The sequence below is a fragment of the Peromyscus californicus genome, unplaced genomic scaffold, assembly GCF_007827085.1.
Source record: "Peromyscus californicus insignis strain IS unplaced genomic scaffold, ASM782708v3 Scaffold_21__1_contigs__length_65335640, whole genome shotgun sequence".
Taxonomy (NCBI): domain Eukaryota; kingdom Metazoa; phylum Chordata; class Mammalia; order Rodentia; family Cricetidae; genus Peromyscus; species Peromyscus californicus.
Window position 1 is genome coordinate 28,139,323 of NW_026294514.1, and position 22,433 is coordinate 28,161,755.

General features: G+C 49.3%; 2 protein-coding genes across 3 annotated transcripts; one reads left to right on the plus strand and one right to left on the minus strand.

Annotated features, from left to right (window-relative positions):
• Positions 1–17: 17 nt before the first annotated feature.
• Positions 18–6,792, minus strand: Cnppd1 (cyclin Pas1/PHO80 domain containing 1). Of its 2 annotated transcripts, none has more exons than XM_052749902.1 (9): positions 6,090–6,792; positions 5,414–5,504; positions 4,845–4,953; positions 3,945–4,026; positions 3,645–3,765; positions 3,432–3,560; positions 1,911–1,972; positions 1,475–1,592; positions 18–1,254 (listed from the first exon to the last, which is right to left on the minus strand). In XM_052749902.1, the coding sequence occupies exons 2-9, from the start codon at positions 5,480–5,482 to the stop codon at positions 718–720; spliced, it is 1,227 nt and encodes a 408-aa protein (XP_052605862.1). In that variant the 5' UTR covers positions 5,483–5,504; positions 6,090–6,792; the 3' UTR covers positions 18–717. The 2 variants fall into 2 exon arrangements, with proteins under 2 accessions (XP_052605862.1, XP_052605863.1); XM_052749903.1 differs by having other exon boundaries at positions 5,717–6,792.
• A 111-nt stretch (positions 6,793–6,903) lies between these two features.
• Positions 6,904–12,923, plus strand: Retreg2 (reticulophagy regulator family member 2). The gene is made up of 9 exons (XM_052749900.1): positions 6,904–7,196; positions 7,486–7,592; positions 8,867–8,897; positions 9,254–9,389; positions 9,574–9,658; positions 9,907–10,050; positions 10,285–10,379; positions 10,669–10,804; positions 11,442–12,923. The coding sequence occupies exons 1-9, from the start codon at positions 6,919–6,921 to the stop codon at positions 12,071–12,073; spliced, it is 1,644 nt and encodes a 547-aa protein (XP_052605860.1). The 5' UTR covers positions 6,904–6,918; the 3' UTR covers positions 12,074–12,923.
• The last annotated feature ends 9,510 nt before the right edge of the window (positions 12,924–22,433 follow it).

Here is a 22,433-nt window from a genome sequence, read left to right on the forward strand (position 1 = left end):
AGGAAAAGGCCAGGCCATGCGACAGAAACTGTTTATTGAAACCTCAGTTCTACAAAAGCGTGAAAAACTCAGATACAAAGCAGTGGTGCCCAGAGAGGCCCGGAAGAACACCTAGAAAAGAACCGGTCAAGTGGGAAGCCTTGGAGCAGGATGCTAAGGTTGGAAGACAAAAGGACAAGGTTGAAGGGCCCCGTAATCCTTGGCTGTGACAACTACATCCAAGGGATGGGCGTGGCAAGCTTCCTGCCTCCGGAAGCCTTCCCTCAGCAGCTCCCACCTTGGTACCATCCGTCCCTGGTTTTCTTGCCTCAGGGACATCACAAATACAGAACTACAAGAATGTTCATTTCCCCCCTCATCCACTTCCCACACCTCCCACCTCTACCTTTCCATCTTTGGAAGAACAAAAGCAAAAGTCTACCCCACCCCCCAGGCTTGAGAAGACAGAAAGATAGGTACTTCCCTGTCATCTGTGACATGCCACTGGTCACTGAGCTGAAACTGTACCAGGCACTATCAATGTCCTAACCCACTAGCCAGCCTCTGAGGTCTAGGAGGGCGAATGACCTTGCTCTGCCCCATAATCCCATGTTCCTACTCAGGAGGACAGGAGACTAGCCAAGGACCCAGAGAGGTAGCAAAAATCTAAATCAAGTTTTCCTCTTCCAGGTTCTTAGGGACTCCCAAAACCTCTTAATGAATTCCTCAGAACGCTACCTAGCCTGGGAAAATGAAAGACTTGAGACGGGCCAGCTCCATGACACTAAAAAGAGAACACTGCTGGGGTTGGAGGAATGGAGGGGATACCGGGCTCAAGAGCCAGGGTGGGGCCAGGCCATGGGTATGGTAAAAGGGGCGTGAAGGACCAATAGACACCGTACGGTTAGGCTGGAGGCAGGCACGGCAGTTTGGGGGATTTCTCTGGAACTTCTGGCAAAAGGGGCATTTGTGGAGAAGCGTAGGTGGGGCAGGGGGGTCTGGGGGAGGTACTGGAGGGGGTGTCAGTGAGGCCAGAAGAGTGCCCCAGAGTGACGGCAACTCTACATTGCCTTCCGGGCAGCTGGAGACATTAGTCAGGCACTGTGGCATGGGGGAAGGTATGCAGGGCTGCGAGAGGCCTTTGGAAACCAGTCTGAGGTCAGGAGGACCTGGGGAGGGGCTGCAGGACAGCCCCAAGGACTGGTGTATTACAGCCACCGACGCCACAGCTAGGGCCACACTGCTCACATATGCCACGGCTAACAGGCAGGACAGCTGCAGGAGAGAAGATAAGAAAACATCGGGCCGCTGACTATCGTTAACTCTTCCCCACTCCCAGCCTCTCACACTGAAGCTCTCTGTAACTCCCTCTGCCTCCCCTGCTCTCCCATCTACTTTCAAATTTCTTCTGAGCCTTTCAGGATTTTCAGCACGCACGCACGCACGCTCTCGAGTGAGCCTTCTCAAGCCCCTCTCCTTCATAACCCCTTCTCACCTTTACCAGCCGCTGGCAGAGGGAGCCCAGAGATAGCTGCCATGCCGGCTGTTCCAGCAGCACACACAGGTCTGTGTAGGTGTACCAGCCACGCCGACGCCCTTGCTGCTCAGCCACGCTAGGAGGGGGGGAGAAACCAAGGGTTGGGAATTCTCCTGCAGCGAGCTCAGGGGCACCCATCAGGACCCATCAGAAGACACTAAGGAGCTGGTCAAATACACAGATCCCTAGGCTACCCACTGATCCAGAAGATGAGACCAAGACCTAAATGTCAAATTAGCTGCTACCACCACCAAAGGAGGGCAGAAGAGGTCGACTACTTTCAACAATTCTCTTTCTCTTTCTCCCAGCCACACAGACCTCATCTCTAGCTCCTATGGCACTAGCCTACGCCTCTAAATGCCTCAAACCCCTCTTACCAATTCCTGGAACTCACCAGCTCTCCAGCCAATTCATCACCTCAAAGATCTCCCGAGGATCAGTGTAGAGACGCCAATCCTGTGTGCAACAAGAAAGGCAGGGATGGTAGTTCATCCCTACAAGCTCAGTACTTGGGAAGCCAAAGCATTGCTGCAAGTTACAGGCCAGCCTAGGCTACATAGTGAGTTCTAGGCCAGCCTGGGCTATAGTGTAAGCTTATCTCAAAATATCCTAAGTAAATAAGAACAGGGAAGAGCACAAGCTAAGCTCAGATACAAGCCATGGTGGCCTGATCGGAGCAGCTACAACCATCAGCTGAAATGATGTGCTAACTACTATCCAAAGAGCTTGTGTATATTCTATCATGCGATCACTACCTACCTGACCTCGAATTAATCACCCCCTCTACAAAGTACAAAGGGAGAAAATAAACCCAAGAATGGTCAGTGTCCACAGGGAGCTCAAAGTCTAAGGTGGAAAAGGTCTGGAAGCAAATATTCAGAGGCCAACACGACAGGGCCTGTCTCAGAGTGTGCCCTAGAGGAAGAGGGTGTGACGCGACTTCTGGACTCACTGTTCCAGAAGCCTCCAAACTAGTCCTGAAAGAACAGAAAAGGAAGACCCTGCCAAAAAGACACAAGGGACAGCCATGCAAAGCCAGGTGTGGTCCGTACACCTACAATCAGCACTGGAAACAAACTCAGAAGTGACAGGAGATTCATCAACAAGGTCAAGGCCAGCCTTGTCTACCCAGTGAGTTCTAGGACAGACTAACTTAAAATTTATTTATTAAGAAACAGGGTCTGAGCCGGGCGATGGTGGCGCACGCCTTTAATCCCAGCACTCGGGAGGCAGAGCCAGGCGGATCTCTGTGAGTTCGAGGTCAGCCTGGACTACCAAGTGAGTCCCAGGAAAGGCGCAAAGCTACACAGAGAAACCCTGTCTCGAAAAACCAAAAAAAAAAAAAGAAACAGGGTCTGACTATGAAGCCCTGACTGTCCTGAAACGGACCAGGCTGACCTCGAACTTAAGAGCTCTGCCTGGGATTAAATGCGTGTACAGCATACCTGGCAGAAAAAACAACAACAAAAAAAATTAAATGGAGGATGGTTGCTAGCTCAGTTAGTAAAGACCGTGTATTCAAGCATCAGAAACTGAGAGGCCCCAGACCCACATAGAACAAGTGGGCATGACACAATGGCATGCACTTATTATCTCTGCACTAAGGAGGCAAAGACAAGCAGATCCCTGAGGCTGGCTGGTCAGCCAGCCTGCCTGCCCTAACCCATGAGTACCAGGCTAAAGAAGAGACCCCATTCCAAAAAGCAAGGTAGACAGTTCTTCAGGAAGAACACTGGAGGTTATCTGGTGTGTACTGGTGTGTACACACACACACACACACACACACACACACACACACAGAGAGAGAGAGAGAGAGAGAGAGAGAGAGAGAGAGAGAGAGTGCTAAAGACAACAACAGAAAGCTGAGAGAAAACAAAGAATAAAGGGGGAAAAAAGACAGATAAGAACCACTCACCATGGCACTCAGGAAGCCCCTTTCCAAGGCATTGAGAGTAGGCACAGCCATTCCCCCGGCAGCTCCCCATTCGTCATTGAAGACCTCCTCTTCCTCCCCTTCATCGTAAAGGTATTTACTGGCCACCATCTGTAGAGAAGCCAGAAGCGGCATCAGGGGAGCTCTTACCTGGTGCCAGGCTCACTAGGGAAATAAAAGGAGGGGACACCTTACCATGGAGATCAGAAACAAGTCAGAAGAGGACACGTGCTGCAGGTAGTCTGGGTTTCGGTGCCGGAGCCGCTCAATGTACACCAGAGCTAACATCATAGCACAAGGGGAGATACAAGCCTCCCTGGGAGGTGGGAAGGATCAGTAATTAAACCCAAGGGTCTTTCAACTCTCAGGACGCTCATCTGTCTTTACACTTTCTCTTTAGAGACAATAACACCTGTTTCTCTCTCTCTCTCTCTCTCTCTCTCTCTCTCTCTCTCTCTCTCTCTCCCCATTCTATCCCCGCAATCCCAGGCTTACCGGGACACATGAGCTACATATTTCTTCTGGAGTCGGCGAATAGGACTAGGTGCTGCTTTCTGAAGAAGTTCCACAGTAATGTCTGCAGGAGATGGGGGGCGGGGGCAGAATAGTCAACCCCCCAACATACACACCAGTCCCTATAATTGTCAGGGAAGACCTAGGTCTGTAGTATCTGGGGCCTTAGGGACATGACTGTCACAGAAACCTAGAAGTCAAATTCTCCTAAGCTGGGAGGGCATGGTGAAATATGCCTGTTATCCCAATACTCTAGACAAAGGGGCAGGAGGAGGATTACTCCATGGCCAGCCTGATCTATAGTGAGTTATAGGCTAGCTAGATCTATGTAGTAAGACACTGTCTCAACCTTTCATCCTTAATTTCCCCACCATACCCGCCCCTCTCCAATTCTAAGTAGATACAAGCCCATTCCAAGCTTGATTCTCAGCCTTTCTCAGTAGGAAAGCTTGTTCTTCTGTTGAGTTATTCGTGTTTATCTTTCACTAATGTTCATCTAAGAACTGTGCTTTGTTTACTTGGGAAACATAACAAATATAATTAGAAAACCTAAGTTTCTGACCTATAAGTCAAAAGGGCAGCATGACTTGGGGTATAGCTCCATGGTAAAATGCTTGCCTAGCATACACAAGGCCCTAAAAATAAGAGACTGCAATTTATGAGCTGTTTTTACTCACGTGGGCTAAAAGAATGTGAAACACGTCCTGCATTGTCAAACCAAGCACCAAGTGAGGTAGTTATGAGACACAGTGCAGCTCAGAGAGCAAAACTCTAGGCATCTGGGTGACTACTGAAAACCCTGCCCTCAAAGTTACTTGCTCAGACACACACACACACACACACACACACACACACACACACACACACACACACTCCTCTAACCTGCCACAGGGCTGGAGAGCTCCTCCAGGCTGCAATCTGTCTCCCAGTCCCAGCCATAATAGAGTCTCCTTCGGATTCGAGCACTCAGTTTTTGGTGTCCTGGAAGGAACTGAAACAGGGCCAGTAGTGGAGGGTGAAGGGCAGGGAAGGGTTTGGTGGATGTCCTGGGTTGGGGCTGGAAGGCTGTACAGGACAGCAAGTTAGCTTTGCTGCCACTGGGCCTATGCCCCACCCAGCTCCAAGTTCCCAGCATCTTTTGCTAATGGTAGCCTTGTCCTGTCCTCAGGGAGAGGAAGAAAGACACCCTGTCATCACTAAGGGCTCCCAGGAGAAGACTAGAAAACCAGAACCCAGATGGACCCTAGTCTAACCACCCGTAGTTCCCTTCCCATAACCTGAGGGTTTGCTTCCAGGCCCAAGTGGCCCGGGGCTCGAGTAGGCATTGCTCTCAACAGCTGCCCAATCCGGGGCATGGCAAGTGACACAGTTCCCATTCCGCTCGGGTCCGGAGGGAAACGCCCCGGAGTCCCGACTCCCAACCTAAGGACAGGCGGACAGTGTGCTCTCACCGTGAAGTCCTGGAAACCGGTGAGGGAAAAGGTGCCTTCTTCGTCCAGTAGGAGCCCAGCCAGGTCCATCGCGCCGCCGTCAGCCGCCCCCCTGTGAAGGTGGAGGGGGAGAAAAGGAACAGTAAGTTGCGGACAGAGCCGTCCTCCCCCGTTGGCCCACCTGCCCGCCTCTCCCGAGAGGGCCGCCGCCCGGGTCCGCGCAGTCTCCTCCCCTCTCGCCGGCAGCCGCAGGACGCCTCTTCCTGTTCCGCGCGCGCCTGGGCCTCCCGGCGCCCGACGATCGACGATCGGCGCGGCGCTCACCAGGCGGAGTAGGAAGAGGTCCGAGGGCCAGAAGCGTTCTCAGCCCGTGCTGCGTCCGCCTGGCGTTTACAAGCGGCGGGCGTGTCGCCGACGAGTCAGCCCGCCGGGCAGGAAATGCCGACCGCCCGGCCCAGCCTCCCGCCGAGAGCTCCGGGTCTCGGGAGCCTCAAGCACCAGGGTCTGGTTTTTGGATTTACGGTTCCCCAGGGGACCGGGACGCACCATGGGTGAACGAGCTGGCCAAACGTCGTGGTAGTGGTGCCCGATATTAGCGAGACTAACACAAGGGGTAACACAAGGAGTTGTTCCCGGGATTTAGTAGGGAAGATGCACGCACTCAGCAATGCACAGGAAAGATGAACAAGCAACTTACCCGTGGGAGAACTGTGGATAAGGTGGAAGGGAATCTGTTGAACCTTTATGCCCCTTACGAGTTTGAAATTGTAAAGCCCGAATGCATACTGTATTTTGTAGGGTTACTCCAGCAAATTAAATGATCTCAAAAGATACGAAGCCTCAAAGGACGATGTCAACAAGTCTCCCCAAAAGTAAACAGCACGTAAATGAGGTTTTATTTTCAAACACGCCTTCCACCCAATTTGCCGCCGAAAGATTTGGGGAAGAAAGAGCGCCGACGCTCGGAGCAGGAAGAAGCAACTTTTTTCTAAATTGGTGTGGCGGGCTGCTCTTAAGGCATTAAAGTCACGCGCTGGTGTTTTGTTTATCCGCTGAGGGGAGGGGACTGGAGGCGACGAGGATTGAGTAATGGCAATGCCGCCGCCCTTCCAGAGCCGGAGCAGATCCTAGCCAGGATCCTGGGCGCCTGGAGGCCCCCACTTCCACCGGGCGGGGTCGCACGGGAGATACGGGTCGCCCGCAGATTCCCCAGCCGCCCTGACGACACCGGGAGAAGACCGCAGGCTGCGGAGACTCAACAAACGCCGGCGCCGGGGTGGCAGCCCGGGCGCACACCTGCGTGGGTGCGGGAAATCGCCGCCGCCGCCCCTGCGCACGCGCGGGCCTCCCATCCGGGCTGTTTGGGTCGCGTCACGTGACCGCGCGCGCGCCCCCCCCGGTCACGTGACGCCAGTCCGCAGGTTCGGCTCGCCCGGGCGTGCGCCCCCTTCCGCCTGACGCGCCCCCGGCGGCGGCCGCGCAGCCCTGGCTCCTCGCGGGGCTCGGGCAGCGGCTGCGGCGCGGTGATGGCGAGCGGCGGCGGCGGCGGCGGCGGCGGCGGTAACACCGGCGCAGGTGGGACCTCGGGGCTGGGCCTGGGGCTGAGCCTCAGCATGGGGGAGGCCACCGGCGACGCGGAGGAGGAGGCGGCGGCGGCCGCCGAGGCGGTGGGACGCCTGGCCACGTCGCTGTGGCTGCGGCTCCGCGGCTGGGAGGCGGTGCTGGCGGCCGCGCAGCGACTGCTGGTGTGGGAGAAGCCGCTGCACAGCCTGGTCACGGCGGCCGCGCTCAACGGCCTCTTCTGGTAACGGCCGCGGAGGAGGAGGAGGAGGAGGAGGAGGAGAAGGAGGAGGAGGAGGAGGAGGGGGCGGGGCCGGGCTGCGCGGGAGAGCGGGGGCGGGAGGACCGGGGTGCACCCTCCCCTGGAAGGGCTGTCAGCCGCTGGAGCGGTGATCCGTCATCAGGTTGCCCCGTGTCTTAGTCTCTCGGGTAAGGCTTAGAGGGCCGTCTCCCCATCAGTGGGTCTTCCTGGCCTTTCCCATGGGTTTGGGAGCCTCTCACCTACGCGTGGCTGAGATGCCTGTCTCCCCAAGGTTGCTGTCTTCGTCGTCCCTCCGACCCTTCTTCCTGCTCAGCATCTCCCTTTTGACCTATTTTCTGCTGGATCTCTGGCATCCTCGCTTTCTCCCCGACGTCTCAGGTGAGTGTCTTCATTCTGCACGCACTGTTCTGCACCGGCCGTGTGCTTCACCCTACCGAGCGAGGCCCGTCTGCGCCTCCTAGGGATGCTCCGTGCACCCCCCCCCCCCATCCCCGTTTTAAGAAATTGCCTGAAATGAGAATCGTCTCTTTCCCAAAAGTAACGTTCTTGGGGTTTTAGTAGTCAAAACTGTGAAGTTTAGAGCGGATTGTTGTGGTGCACGCCTTTAATCCCAGTACTCAGGGGACAGAGACCGGTGAATCTCTGGGAGGTCTAGGCCAGCCAGAGTGAGACATTGTCTCAAAAAGCAAATAAAAATAAAAGACTATAGTGTGTGTAGCCAAAGCACCTGAGATACATTCCCTACTCTGCCCTTAATCAGGTGCATGGACTCGTAAAGAATTGCAAAAGCAGGGACCTTGTTGTTTTTTGAGACAGGGTTTCTCTGTGTAGCCTTCCTGTCCTGGACCTCCTCCGTAGACTAGGCTGACCTCGAACTCACAGGGATCCACCTGCCTCTGCCTCCCGAGATTAATCCCTCCTGGGCTTAAAGGCGTGTGCTACCACTGCCTGTCTTCTTTTGGCTTTCTTATACGCACCTAATGTGCATCTTGGAACAACTATGTATTGGGCTGTGTACAAATTATTGGGGACACAGACGAATGAAGTGTGGGCTTCTGTGTTTGATAAAGGCTAAGTCTAAAGGAGGAGACAAAGATAGCCCTGGCGGTACAGACCTGCCATCTCAGCTGCGTAAGAGGCTGAGGCAGGGGAGGGTGCAAATTCAAGGCCTACCCTGTCTCAAGGAAAGGATTGGGGACATAGCTCAGTGGTACAGCACTTGCCTGATGTTTATCTCAGGTTCAGTTCCAAGTACTGCAAAAAAGAAAAAGGGGAGCCGGGCGGTGGTGGCGCACGCCTTTAATCCCAGCACTCGGGAGGCAGAGCCAGGCGGATCTCTGTGAGTTCGAGGCCAGCCTGGGCTACCAAGTGAGTTCCAGGAAAGGTGCAAAGCTACACAGAGAAACCCTGTCTCGAAAAACCAAAAAAAAAAAAAAAAAAAGAAGAAAAAGAAAAAGGGGTGCAGAAGCAACATGTAGTACAGCCTGTTGTTAGCGCATGTGCCTCGTGTAGTGGTTCATGCCTTAAGTGAGAGCCGGGGATCACTGAGAATTTGATGTGAACAATGCCAGGGAGAGGCAGTTCTTTCTGATTTGGGATCTGTCTCTCAGTGCTTCTTGCAGTCTTAATTTAGTGCCCCTTTTTCTCTATAGCATCACCCCCTGAGGAACCACACTCTGACAGGTGAGTATAGACCACCTTTTAAAGAAGATGCCCACATGGGGTCTGCTTGCTATGTTCGGGTCAGCTCCTAGAGGAGCAAGACTGCCACTTCTGCAGGCCTAGGCCCCAGTATAGTGAAGGGGCTTGCAGCAAGCGAAAGTGTGCTGACCCTAGGCTTTTATGGGCCTTTTCCTGTGGAGGTAGAGTTGAGTGAGTACCCTGGGAATTTGCTTTCCCGGACGAGGGTGACCTCCTCTGGGGGAGGTGGGGTTTTCCACGTCTCCAGATTGAAGAGCTCGTCAGCAATCTCAAAGTGATGTGAGTGCCTTAGAAAGCTGGTTTCTGAGGCTTCCAGGGGTCATGTCATGTCTCCCCAGTGAGGGTGCGGGGTCAGGCGCCCAGCCGCACCTGCTGAGTGTGCCCGAGTTGTGCAGATACCTGGCTGAGAGCTGGCTCACCTTCCAGATTCACCTGCAAGAGCTGTTGCAGTACAAGAGGCAGAATCCAGCTCAGGTAACCCTCATCCTGTAGCGGTTGCTCCTGAGCCAGAGGGGATGGGAGAGGAGCGGTATGAGCGGTGTCTGTTGTAGTTTCCCAGTCTGGCCCCATTCTTCAGCCGATGAGTAGTGTCTTCCCTAGGTGACGGGGCACATGGCTTAGTCCAGTGGGTTTCATAGACCTGTGCTCTTCTCCGCAGTTCTGTGCTCGAGTCTGTTCTGGCTGTGCTGTGCTAGCTGTGTTGGGACACTATGTTCCAGGGATTATGATTTCCTACATTGTCTGTGAGTGGAGGCCAGCCCTGCCCTTTCCAAAGCCCTTCCTATTCTTCTTTCCCTGGATTGACCCGGAGGACAGACTGGGTCTTCTTTGTCAGTTACCCGTCTGGGGAGGAGAGTAGGAGATGAGGGAAGAGGATGTCATTGCCTTGGGGAAGGATCTCATCTTTGTTTAGACCTGCCTGTCCAGGGGACAGTTTAAAGAAGGCTCTTGGGAAATTGGCATGCTGAGCTCTGAACTTTCTAACCCCTAGTGTTGAGTATCCTGCTGTGGCCCCTGGTGGTTTATCATGAGCTGATCCAGAGGATGTACACTCGCCTGGAACCCTTGCTCATGCAGTTGGACTACAGCATGAAAGCAGAAGCCGATGCCCTGCACCACAAACACGACAAGAGGAGTAAGGGGTTCCCATTAACTCCAGAGGGAAAGCAGGGGTGGGGGGTGGGGATGAGGTTCATGGTTCATGATGTATCCTGGAGTGAGGGATTCCCTTAACCCCGGAGGGAAAGGCGGGAGGGCCTGAGGTTCATGGCTCATGATGTGTCCTGAACTTTAAATCATTTCCAGTTCCTTAGTCATACTTGTCTGCTCCCATTGTCTTTGCTCACGTTGCCTTCTTGCCCTTCTCTAGAGCGGCAAGGGAAGAATGCACCCCCAGCAGGTGATGAGCCCCTGGCTGAGACAGAGAGTGAGAGCGAGGCAGAGTTGGCTGGCTTCTCTCCAGTGGTGAGGTCCAGGGAAGGTGGGGTGTCCAACAGAAGGCTCTGGGAAGCTGGGTGTGGTGATGCACACCTGTGATCTGTTTGAGAGGTGGAAGCGAAAGGATCAGGAATTCATTATGAGTTTGAGACCAGCCTGGGCTGTATAAGACCCCTTCTCCAAAAACTAAAGAGGCAGAGGGAGGGGTGAGAATCTGACTGCTTCAGAGCTACCACTTCTCGAGTAGGTGGGACCGGAAGGCTTGGGGGAAAGTGTTTGTATCCCTCCCTTTGGGTTCATCCTGGTTCTTCTGCAGGTGGATGTGAAGAAAACAGCACTGGCCTTGGCTATTACAGACTCAGAGCTGTCGGATGAGGAGGCTTCTATTTTAGAGAGCGGCGGCTTCTCTGTATCTCGGGCCACCACCCCACAACTGACAGATGTTTCTGAGGGTACGAGCAGTCTTTTGACCCTCTTAATCTTCCTGCTCCCTGATGTTGAGTTGTTGCTGGCTTTGTTCTCTGAGTTCCAAAAATGCTTCCTCTAGCTAGTTGATTCTCTAATTTACCCTAAGCTCCCCAAAGACCTTGGCTCAGTATTCTGTCTTCACTTTGCTTTGCTTTGTGGTCTTTGTCCTTTTATTGTTTTTAGATCTGTTATTTTATATGTGTGAGTATTTGACCTGCATGTGTGTACACAACACATGCATGTCTGGTGCCTGCAGAAGTCAAAAGAGGGCAACTGACCTCCTGGAGTTGGAGTTATGGATGGTTGTGAGCCACCATGTAGGTGCTGGGAATCGAACCTTGGTCTTCTGCAAAAGCAGCAAGTGCTCTTAACCACGAAGCCATTTCTCTAGCTCTACTTTGCTTTTTGATAAAGGATCTTATATAGCTCAGGCTTGCTTCAAACTCTATAGCAGAGGATGACCTGAACTGCTGATCCCTCCTGCCTCCACCTCCCAAATGCTGGGATTACAATAGACATGTGCCACAGAGCCTGGCTTCTTAAGTTTTCTTCGTGAACTTACTGGCTTTTGTGGCCAGTCAGAGAAACCAGCCCATTCTTAACCCTGTGTTCTCTGCACAGATTTGGACCAGCAGAGCCTACCAAGTGAGCCAGAAGAGGCTCTGAGCCGAGAACTGGGGGAGGGGGAAGAGACAGAGCTGGCCCCTCCTGAAGACCTGCTAACTGCCCCTCCAGCCCTCACAAAGCAAGCCCTGGATACAGAAGAAGAGGCTGTAGTCAAGGAAGCCTTGTTTGAGCTCTCCTCCCCTCTTCACTTTGTGAATACGCACTTCAATGGAGCAGGGTCCCCCCAGGATGAAGTGAAATGCTCTCCTGGAGGACCAGTGGAGACCCTGAGCCCAGAGGCAGTGAGTGGTGACCCAATGGCTCCACCCAGCACCCTCTCACCCCCACTTTGCCTGGCTGAAAGTGGTCCAGTTACCCTCCTCTCCCCCTCTGTGCTCCCGTCCCTTCCCCAGGACTCACCTCAAGCCCTGACTGCCCCTGAGGAGGAAGAGGTACTCACCACTGAGGACTTTGAGTTGCTGGATCAGGGGGAACTGGAGCAACTGAATGCAGAGCTGGGCTTGGGACCAGAGATGCCCCCAAAGCCCCCTGATGTACTGCCTCCTCCTCCTCCTCCTCCCCTGGGGCCAGACAGCCCGTCTCTGGTCCAGTCAGACCAAGAGGCTCATGCCGTGGTTGAGCCATGAGCCATGGCAGAGTGAGTGCAGGCATAGAGGCTTCCTGACTAGGGCTGCCACAGTTCCTCCTTCCCTCCTCCTCTGGGGAGAGGCGCTGTGTGGAGAAGCTGGCTGTCCAATGGAAGCCAGCCCACTGTCTGCCCGCTCGCCTGCCTGCCTGCCTGCCTGCTGTCCTGGGACCTGGTATAGTACCTGTGCCTAGGATTGGTTTTAAGTTTGTAAATAATTTTCCATTTGGGTTAGTGGATGTGATCGGGGCTAGGGAAGTCTTCCATAGCCTGCACTTGCTTCCCTGCCTCATCTCTTCTCATTCTGTCCCAAGCCCTGGTGGTCTACCCTTTCTTTTTCTTCCTGTCCTCAGGGACCTGTGCTGCTCTGCCCTCATGTCCCACTTGGTTGTTTAGCTCAGGCACTTTATCATTTTCTCTACTGTCCTAACTCCCCTTGGCTTTATTTCCCTGCTGTGTCCTGTCCTTAGCAGCGTGCTCCCCACTCTTTGCCAACTCCTCCTTCCACAGGCACTGGCCACGTTTTAGGGCAGGTTCTCTTCTGAGAAGGAAGACACCTGGAGTGCTGTTGGGCCAGTAGTGCTGCACTTCGGTCCCTGTCGCCTCGAACCTGCACTGTACCCTTGCCTGGTTCACCCTCATGATGCAGGACAGCAGGGTCCCATAGCACTTTGCCAGCACTGTGGTTGATGAGCATGCTCTCTCTGTTTGAGGTGAGGGACTTCCCTACTGTCTTAGAGAGGAAGAACAAACCTACTCTTCTGGACCACGGTTGAGACTGCTAGGCTCTAAGTGGGTAGTAACATCTGTGTAGGTGTTAGCTGGAAAAATAAAGTGTTGACTGGCTAGAACTCTTGCCTGCCTGTGTCACTGAGAGCTGCTCGCACCCTGTGCACCTCGTCCCTCCTCACTCTGATGCCCTCATCCCAATGCTGCTCCTGGTTGGTTATTTTCCTTGGTGTAAGACAAAGTCAGAAGCGGGGATTATCCTGACAACCCTGGCAGCTCAACCATCTTCCTTGAGTGTGTGGTATGTGGTGAGACTTAGCATGTGTAAATAAATTACATGCAGGAGGAAATTGCCTTGTCTTCCTAGTCAGTGGAAACATGGAGCCATAACAACTGGTTCCTACAGCATGCCTAAGCTTTTAATATTGTCTCCTTAAGTGACCCATCTTCGTCCGGCGGCGGTGGTGGTGCACGCCTTTAATCCCAGCACTTGGGAGGCAGAGCCAGGCCGATCTCTGTGAGTTCGAGGCCAGCCTGGGCTACTAAGTGAGTTCCAGGAAAGGCGCAAAGCTACACAGAGAAACCCTGTCTCGAAAAACCAAAAAAAAAAAAAAAAAAAAAAAGTGACCCATCTTTATGCTAACAACTCAATCTGATGTCAATATTAGGCCCACTAACCAGCAATGGAGTACTGTTCATATTAATAGAAACTGGTTTCAAGACAGGGGACTAAAGAAATAGTATCTTAACATTTTTTTTAAAATGGTAATATGTATTTGGCACTGTTCTAAGTTATTTATTCAGTTGTTTTCAACAGGGTTTCTCTGTGTAGCCTTGACTGGCCTGGAACTCAGAAATTTGCCTGCCTCTGCCTCCCAAGTGCTGGGATTAAATGTGGGCCACCACCACTGGGCTGATTCTAAGTGATTTATATATAATAATGGTTGGGGGCTTTTCCTCAGCTTTTAAAGTGAATTGGCTTATTACTAGGCATAGTAGCTGACATTTGTAATCCCAGCAGTTGTGAGGCTGTGGCCGGATGATTGAGAGCTTCAGGCTGGCCTGGGATACTGAGGGAGAAGACAAAAGCCCACCATAATTTAAAAAAGCAAAAAACACTGCTATTAAATTTTTTTTCTTTTTTAAGTTTTTTCGAGACAGGGTTTCTCTGTGTAGTTTTGGTGCCTGTCCTGGATCTCGATCTGTAGACCAGGCTGGCCTTGAACTCACAAGAGATCCTCCTGCATCTGCCTCCTAAAAAGGCTTGTGCCACCACCGCCAGCTTTAACTCAGTTTTTAAACACAACTTAACTTCCTGAAGGGCCATAAGGCTCTAGGAATGGAGCCAAGATTCAAACCCGTTAACACAGTTAACCTCCTGTCCAAAGATGGGCACAAGGGAAGAAGCCAGGAACTGAGAACACCAGTCTAGTATCTTGGCTTTGTGAAGAGTGAACTCTTAGCTGTCCTTGCACTGTGGTGAACAGTTTAGAACAGAGCCAGTGATTTGCTTAATAAGTTCATGTCCTCGGCCTTCAGCTGCAGGTACAATGTAGCAATGCTACTTGTCTTTGAGGTGGGCCTCTAGACAGGTGTGTCCCGGTGTATCCCATTTTCTGTTTCACATTTCAGAGAATCAGCGTTGACCGAGGCCTGGTTCTGTATGTTGAAGGAACTTGCTAATGCAGAGATTAGCATTTCTGACAAGAATGCAAACACAGGTCTTACCAATAAATAGGCAGTCCCAAAAGGAAATAACCAATCAAAAAGAATTGTTGCCTTAACCCATTTCCTTATTAATCACCAAGTCTGAACTTAGAACTGGAATCCTGTAGCTGGATCAAAATATTACAGGTTTGGAGTCAGTGTCACCCCTCACATTTCCTTTTTCTGATGCTTTCTACGTGTTTTGTTGGTGGTGATGTCCACTATCAGGTATCTTAATCAGTGCTTTCCTGAAAGGCACTTGATGAAAGCATTTCCTGAGTAAAAGGAAAATGAGCAGAAATGTGAAACCCATTATTAGGACGGACACACATACACACACACACACACACACACACACACACACACACACACACACACACACACACACACACTCTCTCTCAGCACCCAAGAGGGCAGGACTGAAGGACTGGGCATAGGTTAAGGCCAGCCTGAGCTACATAAGAGACTGCCCTGAGGTGGGGGGATGAGAAGTGGGGAGAGGAGATCTAATGAGAAGAGTTGGCTACATGTTTTATGTTCAGGGATACATTTTATGTTCATGGATACATTTTAGTTAACATGTATCCAAATAGTTAATAGTGTACCTTGTCTGCCTTAATGGAAATGTAGCCCTTAATAAGCAGGTAATACTTCTGTGTCCTGCCTAAATTAGCATGCTTCCACAAAGGAAGGCTTTGTGCATTGTGTTTATTGACAAATTAACAGACTACAATGTGCCCAAGAGAAGACTACCAGAGGCTGGATACTGTAAGCAGAATTCTTGAAGGAATTGGGAATGTTTAGTCCAAAAGAGAAAGGAGTTGGATTATGTCAACAGCCTTCAAAGTTTGAAGGATTGTCAGTAAGACTTCAGAAGGCAGAAGTGAATTGAGTGACCATGGATAGATAAAAATGCTAGATAGAATTTAGTGTCCCGGCCAAGACACACAGCAAAACAAAATGGTCGGAGGATGGGGGAGGGGGCCAGGGTATTTGGGTTTTGTTTTTTGACACAGTGTCTCATGTAGCCCAAGCTAGCCTCTAACTCTTAGTTTTCCAGCCACAGCTTCTGAAGGGCTGGTATTACAGATATGCAAAAACACAAACAAGCAAAGAACAGACAAGATTAGTATATTTTATGGGGGCAGGGTGGGGCACAGGAAGAGCTCTACCACTGAACAGCACCCCCACATCCTAAATAGTCTTTAAAGTTATAGCAGTTCTAAAAATAATTTTATCATGGAGGGGACACGTCACTTTGCCTTTTGTGTCCAACTAAAGTCGGCTTCTTCACCTTACATATGGGTATATCATTGTGTGTCATGGGCCCAGGCATCACTGTACTCTGCTCACTCATCCTGGGCAGTTTCACATGTTCACCCATTTGCTTCTTCCTCATATGCTGATAATGTCTATATCATAGGTCAGCTCTTTTCCCAGGACTTCCATCTAGGCACCTTCACTTGAATGTGCCACGGGTACCTCTATTCAACTCATCGACACTGAACTCTACTCACATTCCACCCACCTGCCTCCAACAGCAGCCTGTTCTGTAGTTTTTATACCGCTTATTGACACTCTCAACCACACAGGCTCATTTTTTTTCTTCACCCTACACCCAGTAGATCTCTAGTTGTTTTCAATTTTGTGTCCTATTAATTTGTTTCTTAGCGAGGTGTGATGGCACTACATGGTGAGACCCTGCCTTGGGGGAGGGGCTCCAAGTTTAGTGAGAGATTCTCAAAAAATAAGACACAAAAATTTAATCCCAGCACCCAGGAGGCTGAGGCAGGCCAATCTCTGAACTCAGACCCGTCTGACCTACAACAAAAGTTCTAGGTAAGGTGGCAACAAACTAACAAAATACAGTTAAATAGAGATGTTTACTGCCCCAGGCACACATGCTGTAGGCAGAATTCTTGAAGGAACTGGTAATGTTTAGTCCAAAAAACTAAACATGGTGGAATATATATTTTGTTTTTGGGGAGTGGGTTTTTTGGGGGTGGGTTTTTTGAGACAGGGTTTCTCTGTGTAGCCCTAGCTGTCCTGGAACTCACTTTGTAGACCAGGCTGGTCTTGAACTCAGAGATCCACCTGCCTCTGCCTCCCAAGTTCTGGGATTAAAGGTGTGTGCTGCCACCATCATCCAGCACATAGTGGAATATTTAGAGAAATAAATAGAATGTGCAAATAGTAATTATAAATGAAATATAGATACATTTTGTAAATTTTGTAAACAAATTTTGTAAACAATATTAAGCAATAGACAAAATCATATATATGATTCCATTTCTATAAAAAAAGTGTAATGCTATACATAATGTTAGTAACTACTTTTGTGGGTGGGAAACCAGTGACTGAAGGGATCTTCTGAAATTCAATATATCTATTTCCCTCTCTTTGGTGCTGAAACTGAACCAAGGGTCCCACAAATCCTTGGTAAGTGTTCTTACCACTGCACTACCCCAGGCACTGACTTATTCTGAGGACTGGTTATGTGGAATGTTCTGTTTATGAGAATTGGTGGTGGTATCTGATTTGTATTGCGTCACACTGTGGTCTGAATGTTGGAGTCACCTCTTTTAGTTCTTTTGTGCCACTGTAATGAACATCTGAGTCAGGATAATTTTTAAACAACAGAATTTTCTTTCTCACTGTTTGGGAAGCTGGGCAGTCTTAAGATCAAGGACCCAACAAATTGAGTCGTGTCTGGTGAAGGCCAGCTCTGCTTCCAAGAGTGGATCTACTGTTGGGTCTTGCAGAGGGCTCTGTGGCTGTGGACTTACATGGCGGAAGGGACAACAGCGATTTTGCACTTCTTTTATAGTCATGCTTCCCATTCACAAGAGTTTCATCCTTATGACTCAGTTACTTCCTGAATTACTTACCTCACTTCTCAAACCATCACAATAGCAATTAAATTGTTTCTTATTTTCATGTAGGTTTGACTGTGTTAGGTCTTGGTTATTTTATGGATTGAAAGACCTTGTACATGGTTGGGCTTAAAAGAAGCCTTGGCGTGGGAACTGTAAAATAGTGATGGACAAGGTGGTCTTTGGTGCCCAAAATGTTTTAGGATTGAAGTTTCAATAGATGAATCTCCAGCCAATTGTGAGAGTGTACACCTATACACTCAGGGGATGACAAAAGAGAACAACCACTAATTTGAAGCCAACCTGGTCTATATAATGAATTCCAGGTTACCTAAGGCTACATAATCCCCAATGTGATAGTATGGTTATGAAGGGTAGATACTTATTTTTAAGATTTATTTATTCATGTATTTTATGTATATAGTGTTCTGTCTGCCTGCAGGTCAGAAGAGGGCACCAGATCTCATTACAGATGGTTGTGAGTCACCATGTGGTTGCTGAGAATTGGACTCAGGACCTCTGGAAGAGCAGTCAAGTGTTCTTAACCCCTGAGCCATCTCTCCAACCCTGGGTAGATACTTTTTTGGTGGTGGGGTTAAACAGGGTTTCATGTATTCCAGGCAGACCTCAAACTTATATGTAATCCCTGACTCTCTCCTTTCTACCTCCCAAGTGCTGGGATTATGTGTGTGCATGTGCCACTTTAGAATTTTTTTGAGGCAGGGTCTCACTGCGTAGCTTTGGCTGGCCTGGAACTTTCTAAGTAGACTAGGTTGGCCTCAAACATACAGAGATCTGCCTGTCCCTGCCTCCCAGATGCTAGGATCAAAAGTGTGTGACATTACTCTGGACTTCCAGCTACTTTTTGAAACAACAAACATTGAGCTGGTGAGGTAGTTTGGCAAGTGAATGTGTTTTTCTTTCAAGCCTGATGAGGTGAGTTCAATCGCTGGAACCCATGTTAGAAAGCTGGATTTGGTGGTTATAATCCCAGAACCCTGACGATGAGATGGGGGACAAGGATAGAGAGTCACACAGAAGCCTGTAGAACAGCAAGCCTCAAGTAAGGATCATAACAAAAACAGGAGAGACCCTACCTCAAAGATTGAAAGAGCCAACTGCAAAACTTGGCCTCTAACCTCCATGTAAGTCATGGCATGTATACACCTGCACTTATATACACACACCACACTAATAATAAAACATTACAAGATAAATGATGGACATTTTGCTTTAAGTATAAGTTCTTGCCGGGAAATGATGGTGCATGCCTTTAATTTCAGCAAATATACAACACAACACATACACACACAAAAATGTAAATTTTTAATTAAGAATCTAGCTTGGTCTACAAATTGAGTTCCAGGACAGCCAAGGCTGTTACACAGAGAAATCCTGTCTAGGAAAAAAAAAAAAGACATAGGTGGAAAATGGGTTAAGCTGCTGTAACACAATCCAACAGCAGCATAAACAAGTTTAATTTCTTGCTTGTATGAGAATCCTGAACTAGTGTGACATTCAGAAGCCCCAGGTCCTCCTAATTTGTTGCTCTGTCTAAGGTGCTGCCTTAATCCACATGTTTCCAATTGAGTCCTTATTTCAGGCCACAGATTATGGGAAAAGAAAAGGATGGCATACCTCTGCCATTTGAGGGCCTGACCCCAGTCAGCTTGTGTAATTTCTGAACACTTTGCATTGGCTAGCACTTACTCACATGGTCATGCTTGGCTCCAAGGGAGCTGGAAAATGCAGGTGGCCATGTGCCAGATAAAACTTGAGGAAGAGCAGATATTTGTACAACAATTGGTGTCACAGAGGGAAGTAAAGGGTGACTTTTATGGTAGTGAGAACATGCTAAGCCTGAAGTAATGAAACAAATGTTGGGTCCTGTAAGGCTTTTGTCTTGGCTTATGTTGGTTATCTATCCGATATCCACTCCCCACCTCCCTTCTTTTTTTTTTTTTTTTTGGTTTTTTCGAGACAGGGTTTCTCTGTGTAGCTTTGCGCCTTTCCTGGAACTCACTTGGTAGCCCAGGCTGGCCTCGAACTCACAGAGATCCGCCTGGCTCTGCCTCCCGAGTGCTGGGATTAAAGGCGTGCGCCACCACCGCCCGGCCCCACCTCCCTTCTTAAAGACAAAAACGTTTTAAAGACAAAATCTTAGTTAGTCATCATATACTGAACAATTGCATTTTGTTTTGTTTTTTTTTTTCTGGGTTTTCGAGGCAGGGTTTCTCTGTGTGGCCCAGGCTGTCCTGAAACTGGCTCTGTAGACCAGGCTGGCCTTGAACTCAGAGATTCTCCTGCTTCTGCCTGAGTGCTGGGACTAAAGGCATGCACTAGCACCTCCTGGCTCTTTTTATTTTGAGACAGAGTCTCTTCTCTAAGTTGCCCAGACTGGTCTCAAATTTGTGATCCTCCTGACTTGGCCTCCTAAATAGCTGGGATTGTAGACACTGACCATTGAATTACAGCTAGAGTGAGTATTTTTTGGGTTTGTTTGTTTTTTGTTGTTGTTTTGTTTTGTTTTTGTTTTTGTTTGTTTTTGTTTGTTTGTTTTTTTTTGGTTGGTTGGGTTTTTTTGTTTTTTTGAGAAAGGATTTCTCTGTGTAACAGTTCTGGCTGTCCTGGAACTGGATTTGTAGACTGGGCTGGCCTCAAACTCATAAAAGATCCACCTGCTTCTGCCTCCCATGAGTGCTGGGATTAAAGATGTGTGCCGCCACTGCTTGACTGGAGTCAGTCTTAAAGTAGATATGTTTTGTTTTGTTTTTATGGTGGCACACGCCTTTAATCTCAGCACTCAGGAGGCAGAGCCAGGCAGATCTCTATGAATTTGAAGCTAGCCTGGTCTACAGTGCTAGTTCTAGGTCAGCCCGGGCTACACAAAGAAACCCTGTCTCAAAAAACCAAAAAGAAAAGAAAAAAATAGTAAAATCATCCTTGGCTGCATAACAAGTTTGAGGCCAGTCTGGGATACAGTATACACGGTGCATACAGAAATAAATAAGCTAAAGTGAGTTAATAGGCTTGGGGTGTTATTGTGTGGAGGAACACTGACTTAGCATACTTAAGACTTGGTTCCCAGCACCACACAAGGTAAATAAGTTTCTCACTGTAAAGTAAGAAAATGAAATAAGAATGGAGATGCCGGTAAAGGTCACTGTGTTCTTAGCTGTCCATCTGCAGTATCTAGTATTCACTGGCCGTGGGATTTGAGCCCTTGAAGAATGGCAACAGTTTTCTTCTTAATTTTAAGTGTGTGTGTGTGTGTGTGTGTGTGTGTGTGTCTGTCTGTCTGTCTGTCTGTCTGTCTGTCTGTCTGTCAAATACAGGTGCTCTCTGCTGTGGTGCAGGTGTGGAGGTCAGAGGACGTATTTCAGGAGTTGGTTCTCGAGACCCCTAAATCCATTTGTTGTGTTGGTTTTCTGGTTGCTGTTGTTTTTTTAAGAAAAATGCAAGGTTGGGTGGTGGTGGTGGTGGTGGTGGTGGTGGTGGTGGTGGTGGTGGTGGTGCAGGTGCACACCCTTAATCCCAGCACTCAGGAGGCAGAGGCAGGGGAATCTCTGACTTTAAGGCCAGCCTGGTCTGCAGAGTGAGTTCCAGCAGGGCTACACAGAGAAACCTTGTCTCAAAAAAACAAAAACAGCCGGGCGGTGGTGGCACACGCCTTTAATCCCAGCACTTGGGAGGCAGAGCCAGGCGGATCTCTGTGAGTTCGAGGCCAGCCTGGACTACCAAGTGAGTTCCAGGAAAGGCACAAAGCTACACAGAGAAACCCTGTCTCGAAAAACCAAAAAAAAAAAAAAAAAAAAAAAAAAACAATGGCTGGGCGGTGGTGGCGCACGCCTCTATTCCCAGCACTTGGGAGGTAGAGCCAGGTGAGTCTCTGTGAATTTGAGGCCAACTTGGCCTACAGATTGAGATCCAGGACAGGCACCAAAGCTACACAGAGAAACCCTGTCTCAAAAAACTAAAACAAAACAAAAAGATGCTGATTTATTGATATCTACTGTATATCATAATAACATAGTTCTAAGTTCAACTTTGTTTTAAATTATCATACAAAGTAATTGGTTTAATTATGACATTTTAATACAATATGCCATATTACTTGGCTCATGTTCACTCCTCCACTACCTTCTCTGGTACACACACACACACACACACACACCACACCCCTCAAGACTTGTGTAATGAGTAATGCTCAGCCTCCAGTTGGCAGAGGATTGAAGAGTGGTTATGTCATAAGGGTGCTCCCTTTATGAATAGGTTAATCCTTTGATGACTTCATAGCTGAATAGTCTCTTGGGGCAGAGCTGAGTTGGGGGATTGTATCACTGAGGGGTGCCTTTGGAGGCATGGGATCTCCTCAGACCCTTCCTCTCTCCCCTCTGCTTCCACCTTTTCTTCACATGATGCTCACACAAGCCCACAGCAATGGGGAGAAGGGGCCACGGACTCAAACCTTCCCTCTTTGAAGCTGTTTTTCTCGGGCATTTTCTCACAGTGACGGAAGAAGGACTAACACAAGAGCTTTACTGACAATGATCTATTTCTGATTCATGAAATAACCTCAGACAGCAGACTTTCAAAAATCTAACAAACAGGAGCGAGAAAGGAAAAATAAAAGTAAACAGAAAAGTTAGATGAAAAATATAATCACAGAAATGCGAAATTCAGATGAATGGCTACAATGTAAGTTTGAGAAAATAACTTTGAAAACACAGAAATATAAGCCGGGGGTAGTGTCATCCACTTGTGATTTTTTTTTTTTTTTTTTTTGGCAAGGTTTAACCCTGGATGTACTGGAACTCACTCTGTAGCCCACAAATCCACCTGTCTCTGCCTCCCAAGTGCTGGGATTAAAGGCGTGTGCCACCATCACTCGGTTCCATTTGTAATCTTAGCACCTGGGAAATAGAGCCAGGAGGGTTAGAAGTTCAAAGTCATCCTCAGCAACATAAAACAGTCTGAGGGCTTGGGCAACATGAGACCTCATCTCAAGAAATGTGGGAGAGGGGGCGGGCAGAGGGAGGAAGGAAGTTTGGG

Bases quoted from the DNA above. Each gene is read 5' to 3' on its own strand.
- Retreg2 (XM_052749900.1), top strand. From the start codon at position 6,919: ATGGCGAGCGGCGGCGGCGGCGGCGGCGGCGGCGGTAACACCGGCGCA. The intron at 8,898-9,253 runs GTGAGTATAGAC...ATGTCTCCCCAG, and splicing joins GAGGAACCACACTCTGACAG to TGAGGGTGCGGGGTCAGGCG. The intron at 10,380-10,668 runs GTGAGGTCCAGG...GTTCTTCTGCAG, and splicing joins TGGCTGGCTTCTCTCCAGTG to GTGGATGTGAAGAAAACAGC.
- Cnppd1 (XM_052749902.1), bottom strand. From the start codon at position 5,482: ATGGACCTGGCTGGGCTCCTACTGGACGAAGAAGGCACCTTTTCCCTC. The intron at 3,766-3,944 runs GTAAGCCTGGGA...CCCACCTCCCAG, and splicing joins TATGTAGCTCATGTGTCCCG to GGAGGCTTGTATCTCCCCTT. The intron at 3,561-3,644 runs GTAAGGTGTCCC...GCTTCTCTACAG, and splicing joins ACTTGTTTCTGATCTCCATG to ATGGTGGCCAGTAAATACCT.